The sequence below is a fragment of the Aspergillus lucknowensis genome (genome assembly GCF_044049455.1).
Source record: "Aspergillus lucknowensis strain CBS 449.75 chromosome Unknown BJX67scaffold_136, whole genome shotgun sequence".
Taxonomy (NCBI): Eukaryota; Fungi; Ascomycota; class Eurotiomycetes; order Eurotiales; family Aspergillaceae; genus Aspergillus; species Aspergillus lucknowensis.
This window is the reverse complement of record NW_027263680.1, coordinates 1-6,565: the sequence shown is the minus strand read 5'-3', so window position 1 is coordinate 6,565 and position 6,565 is coordinate 1. Positions and strand designations below refer to the sequence as shown.

The window sequence follows — 6,565 nt, the reverse complement described above, 5'->3', positions numbered from 1 at the left end:
GTATGTTACTGCAAGATTATGCATGCTAGCCAGAGTACCAGGATACTCTGGCCCCAGCACCTGTTTTTGGATCTCCATCACCTGCACCTGCAGCTCTTCTGCTTCCTTCCACCGTCCCTGACGGTTGTAGGTCCACGCCAAGTCAGTCATTCCAGTCAGTGTGGATGGATCAAGATTAGTATTATCTTTTCTCAGCATGTTCATAATGTCCTCAAATAGCACAACTGCCTCGTTGTATCTTCCATCTGTCTGAAGACATTTCCCAATATTCTGAATCAATTTTATGTAATTTTCTCGCACGTCTTGGAAATCTCTTTCACCAACTAGCGCAAGGGCATGCGGTAGATAATCTCTCCAAATCTTTCGGTTCGTGTGGTCATCATCCGGGAACGTACGGCTGAAGTGGTCGGCGGTTTCTTGTATGCGCAGGCTCAATTGCTGCTGTTTTCTTAGCCAGTTCCGAGTTGAGAGGTAGACCAGTCGATGGAGAGTTAGAGCACAGTCTTGACCTTGCTCACTAACAAACGAGAAAGCCTTGAGAAGGCCAATTGCATCAATTCTTTTCTTTTTTGAGCTGGCTTCAGGAAGTAAAGACTGTGGAATATTCCGTGGATTGATGCAGGCCATGAATGATAGATAATCAGCTGCTAGTGGATTCAGTTGCTGAATCTGCTTGAAGGAGATCAACCAGGTAGTAGCCACTGGATTCTGGATATCCTTATATCGCCCGTCATCTCCAAAATCTTCACTGAGTAACTCTACTACATCAGACTCTTGTTCCTGCAAGAGTACGGAGTAGTCAGAGAGCTCAATATCATTGGAGTTGATATATGCTGCTGCCTGGGTTATTGCCAGCGGGAGAAACACCAGCTGTTCAAGAAGAGCAATAGCTGCGTTTCTGTTCTTAAGCAGCTCTTTTCTGATTAGTGCCTTTTCTAACATCTTCATGCCAGCCTCTGTGTCTGGCTCGGGGACATCAATCACAAAAGGTGACGCTAGCTTCACCGCCAGCTTTCGATTGCGAGTAGTGAAGAGAATACGGCCTTGCTCACTCTGAGGCATGAAATCTGCTAGTGCAGTTGTAGCACTGCCTCCAACCCACATGTCCATATCATCCGCGTTGTCAAACACGAGAAGCCACTTCCCAGTACCACCTTGGCTAAGATAAGTTTTGACACGCTCTTTTGCCTCGGCTGGCTTCACTCCTTGTAATCCAACAGCCTGTGCGATATCCAGGTAGGCTTGTTCAACACTAGCATGGCTGGTACAAGGAATCCAGAATATCGACCAGTGAGAGTCTCTTGCGCGCATGCGATAGCCCAATTCAAGTGCAATCTGGGTTTTCCCAACCCCACCGAGTCCACAAATGGCAATCTTTGGTGGTCCATCGTTTTGCTCGACTAGTCCTTCGATCCTAGCAATCTCTTCTTCTCGACCCACAAATCCCAAGTTCCTCTGGAAAGGGACCATCCAATGGTTATGATTCTTCAGATTTTCTCGCTCATGAAGCGGGACCAGTTTGAGCAGAGCTTTTGCATAGGCAGCTGCCGCAAATGCCGCATATCCTTGCCACTCCTTGTGTTTATGTGAATCGCAATAGTCACAGATGCCTCGTATGACAAGTGACTGGATCTCATCCATCAATCCAGCAGCCTCCATCTCGAAACAGAGAACTTCAAGGCTTTGAGCGATTGAATCACGTGTTCTGGAATCTTTCATCACTTGATCTCCGGAAGCGATCAAGCCATAATGAATATGTGGCTCCTGACTTGTCCGTACAGGGCGGTCCACTAATTGGCCCTCATCACATGCCGAGCAGTCGAGCCTATTACTCTTGTGATTGTATGTTGATCGAAATAACTGGTCCTTTGATGGTCGTGGAAACTGATTTCGAACATCTTTCGTCTGCCAGGCATCAGATATGATCTTGCCAAGTAGGTTTTGCCCTAATATACTGTCGCTCTCCATCTGAGCAATCGCCTTGAGTAATATTGGAGGAGGTTTGTTGAGCGATCCAGTACGATAAAAATATCCGTTGTGAAGGGTTTTGCCATAATCATACTGAATAACACCGCTTTGGCTGTCAGTTGGTTTGCTGACCACAATATCACCCAGTCGTATATCAAAATTCTCCCGCGGAACCCCCCCTCCGATGCCGACCATTAATCCAAATCGAACGCGACAATAGGTAGACGTCAGGTGGGACACCGCAGTGGCAGCGGATATTGTCCCATAGACGCCAGCAGGGAGACAAACCACCACCACATTATGACTGCTTGCACTGCCAAGAGTATAGACATTGTGGTCGGATTCAGGTTGAGGAAGGGCAGGATGGACCTCATCTAGAATTGCTTTTGCGGCGGCCAATTCAAGTGGCAAGGCACAGATCCACGCGACTGTATAGGAATCGTGTGTTAGTGTCATTTTTCCCTAAGTCGCAAAATAACAGTGAAGGTTATCGGCTAGATAGAGAAAGAACCAGAACTATGGTTCTAAATCAAAGACGCAAGGCATGAAACGCGAGACACGAGGTGTCATCAAATTCAGGAAATAGAGATGTAAGAAGACATCGAGGGGTAGGCCAACTCACAGTCACAAGGCTGTTACAACTGCAGACCAATCATTGGCGCAACGATAAATGGGGTAGAAAGAAAACGAATGAAGTCGTCTCAAATCAGCCCTCCATAGGAGTTCAAACTAGGAAACACGCCCCAAAGCAAGCCGCCAACTTGTAAACAGCATCTTGACATTTTGAAGTTGATCCAAATCACTGCAGTCTGCTGGGATTGTGGTTCGGGCGGGTGCGCTGTGGCTTGCCACCCCATCGGATTGACCGAGGCCGCTGCGTCGCTCTCAAATTGAGGCCTGAGGCATTAATTAACTAAATGGGTTAGATTGTCGTGTTTGGTATGTTTGCACGTATACGTAAGCTGTGAGGGGGGTCGTTCTGAAGTCTCCCTGACTCACGATGTCTTCACTCATCCACCAAAATAGGGCGGCATCTGAAGCCCTGGCAGCGTGCAAAGATCATTCATATGATAAATAGCGGGAAATTTACCCCAGCCCAGATAGCAAAGAGTGCGAGATGTCATAGACGATCTTTGTCAACCATCTGGAAGAACCTACGATTGTTTGGCACTGCCGGAACTCCTCCAGTCCATGCCAGCTGTCCGTCAACTGTCACCCCATATATGACTGAAGTCCTCTGTGATCACCTCAGTAAGCAGCCTGGGCTCTATCTTGAAGAGATGGTTGCCTTTCTGCGAGACCAATTTGATGCTCCAGTCTCGAAATACAGCGTTCAATGTTCCCTTGCCCACAAGGGATGGACCAAGAAGCAGATGCAGCGGAAAGCACAGGAACAGAACCCTCGTTTGCGAGCTTTCTACCAGCACAAGCTCTCTAAATTTCACTCCTACCAGCTGGTCTTTGTCGATGAGTCTGGATGTGATAAACGGGTAGGGTATAGGCGCACGGGCTGGGCCCCGCTTGGGGTCACGCCGGTCCAAGTATCTAAATTTCACCGGGGCCAACGCTACCATATATTGCCGGCATATGCCCAAGATGGTATTATACTGTCTCGTGTTTATAGTGGTTCAACCGATGCTGCTCTTTTTGAAGATTTCCTGGAACAGCTTCTTCGACATTGTGGGAGATTCCCAGCGCCGAAATCCGTACTGGTTATGGATAATGCTTCCTTCCACCGCTCGCAGCGAGTCGAACAGCTGTGCTCCAACGCAGGCGTTAAACTATTGTACTTGCCACCCTACTCACCGGATTTCAACCCTATTGAGGAATATTTTGCCGAACTGAAGGCTTATATTAAGAAGGTTTGGCCGGCATTTGAAAAGAACCCCGAGCAGGGCTTTCGTGCCTTCCTTCGGGAATGCGTTTATGATGTTGGTGACAGACAAGAGAGTGCTGAAGGCCATTTTAGACATGCAGGCATAGAGGTAGAGGAGATAGATTTAAATAGGCAGTGAAGGAGTTCATTTGTTTCGCACGGTCAGCTGCTCTTGATTATATAAATATATGTGTGTGTGTGTGTTTGTGTACTGTACATCGTCGAGCAAATAATGAAAACATTCAAGGGCAGGAACGCTTCAGCAGCATTGTCTATAGTATCTAATTAGAGTGAGAAGTCGGTAGAGATACTTTATTCAAGGACGTCATCTGAAAATGCCCCTGCGATTTCATTTGGCATCACGTTTCCTTGGAGGGCAAACCACTTGGGGATATCACGGATGAAACGGAGTGCTGTTCCTTTTTTAATTCCGTGTTCAGTGAAGAAACCAGGGTCTGGTGCGCCAATAATCAGCTCGAGGTCCATGAGGTTTTCCAGCGTGACTTGGCAAGCTCTCCGGATATCAGCTTTGTACGCCTCTTTTGTGGCCCGTGATTCTAGCCATCTGCAATAGGCCCTCACAGCTCCCGGCCCAGGGATTACCAGATGGTTGACAGTGGAGGGAAGATTGGGCGGTGGCGCGATTACTGTGGGCTCACGCGTCCCTGGTTGTGGTGGCAAAACATTTATATTGATTGGATGATACGACGTTTCCGCACTCTGAGCTGTTTTGGAGCTTGCTCTTCCTTGGCTCTGTGAAATCAAGTCATTCTGGATATCATCCGGGACGTCGTCGTGGCCCTCTAATTTGCCACCATCCTCAACATAATCACTTAATCTTGTTAGAAATCGACCAGTGAGTTTGTAATGCCTCTTGTCACGGGGGTTCACCCAACACCAGTCAGACTTCAGGGGACATGAGCTGACTCTACATCGCATCTGCTCGTATACATGGTCCCAGCCGGATGGTCTTCCCGTTCTTTCTTCTTCAGCAGCAGTATATGCGTCACATTCCGCAAGCTGCGTGCGAGTCGTTGAAACACGACCCCTTTTCTCACCTTTTCTGGATGCAAGAGTCGAACTGCCCTCGTCATCGGTTCTGTAGGCGAAAAGAATATCAATTGTAAGCCTCTTGCCGATACGGAGTAAATTGCTCCATTTGCACAGCTGATTCTCCACTGGCTTCCATTTGATGTTCTTAGTGGATTCAAATTGTTCGAGATCGGTCTGGCTCCTCTCATTAATGGATACCGTGATCTCGGCGCTTTCGTACCGAGCCCGCTGGTTTTTCTTCTTTTTCGTTTGTACCATCTCTTCGAGAGCCTTCTTCAGACATTTATCCCAATAGTCGCTGGGGGCTACGACCAAGTCCTTCGCAGTTGCACTACCTGCCCGCTTGTTATTGATTCTAAGGATCCACTTGATTGTGTAGCAAACGTATCGTGGCGGCTGTTCATCGTATTCTTCTCCATCTTCCCATTCGTCAATTGGTAGAAACGTGAGCCGGTCTGACGTCTGCTGCAAGGTACGATGCGGGGAAGGGCTCAAGGAAGATGCGAATGAACCGAAGTTCCCGTTACCTGGTGTGGGGGCGTCCCATCGGCCAAACGGCTGAGGCTGCGAGGCATCATCGTAACCGAAGCTATCATCCGCCATTTCCCGGAGTTTACAGGACACCTTGGATCAGAGGCGTCAGACATCAGCCACTCAGGCGCCGAGCAAAACGAGGCTAGCCATGGTAAGAAGCAGGGGTGGAGATCGTGTAACCAGGTCCAGTACCGGTATCGAAGAGCTTATTGATCCTGCTTGACTTCCAGCAACCTCACACAGCTCCAGAAATGCCGTCTCTCAGCAGTGACCAACTGCGAGTTGAGGCAGGAAGACGACTTGTTGACAAGTTGCCAAATTGGCAGACACTCATTGTTTGTTGAGTTTGCATCGAATCTTCCAGACTAGAAAGTTCCAATCTGAAACAGATTCTGAAGTTCTAGATTCTTTGTCTCAGCCAATACCGATACCATTTACCCTGTACAGTTTGGTACACAGCGGTTCTTTACGTTGCCACGTGTCCGTTGTGCGCTAGTACTAATTTGGCTTAGTACCCGCGTTTGATTAGGGTTGGAAAACGAATGGATGTGTGTTTTGATTGGGAAACTGATGGCGCATCGCACTGTATTTCGCAAGCATTCCAACCCCGCCGTCAGCTTGACGACGGGCTCACAACACAGCTCGGAGCCCACGACTTGCCGTTCTTAAGTTATGAGACCATTTGTTACAAGATATTTTCAGCTGCTTGCCATACTATTTTTCCTCTCGCTTTTTATGGATGGGAACAATGCGTAGCAAGTGAAATGTAGTCCTGTAACTGTACGTAACTACCTTTATTTCTTAATGATTGTTGCTTCGGGACACGGCAACTCGCACTTCGTGGCCTTCCCCCAGAACCCGCACTGCACTGCACCGAGTCTGCCCGTCTTCGTCCAAGGCAACTGCTCATTTACCGGACCACCCAGACCTGGCACTCTTGCATTTCTGTGGGGATCAAAAATCGGTGGGCGGGGCCATCAATTGGCTACAGGGCCATCTTGAGTTTGACGCGCGACGCGCCGCGCGATTTCCCACGGACCCATCTGCCACACGAGAGCCTCCACATCCTGTTGTGAGAGCCGGACTGCCTCGGCGATCCGCGACCACATCTCCGATTTAGCCCTAGTCAGGGGT

General features: G+C 48.6%; 2 protein-coding genes across 2 annotated transcripts in view; both read right to left on the bottom strand.

Annotated features, from left to right (window-relative positions):
• The window catches only part of BJX67DRAFT_376053 (purine and uridine phosphorylase), a gene marked incomplete at both ends in the record, with an annotated part of 3,919 nt that extends 1,495 nt beyond the window's left edge, over window positions 1-2,424 (bottom strand). The window contains 2 exons of the mRNA XM_071031797.1: window positions 10-912; window positions 985-2,424. Of these exons, the coding sequence (XP_070880326.1) occupies window positions 10-912; window positions 985-2,424 (2,343 nt within the window). The remainder of the gene's footprint in view (window positions 1-9; window positions 913-984) is intronic.
• Window positions 2,425-4,113: 1,689 nt separating this feature from the next.
• Window positions 4,114-4,343, bottom strand: BJX67DRAFT_368847 (uncharacterized protein). The gene has a single exon (XM_071030679.1). It carries the CDS (start codon window positions 4,328-4,330, stop codon window positions 4,157-4,159), a length of 174 nt encoding a protein of 57 aa, XP_070880325.1. The 5' UTR covers window positions 4,331-4,343; the 3' UTR covers window positions 4,114-4,156.
• Between the last annotated feature and the right edge of the window lie 2,222 nt (window positions 4,344-6,565).

What these genes read in the sequence shown, in the direction of transcription:
- BJX67DRAFT_368847 (XM_071030679.1), bottom strand. Translation starts at nt 4,330, where the DNA reads ATGGACCTCGAGCTGATTATTGGCGCACCAGACCCTGGTTTCTTCACT.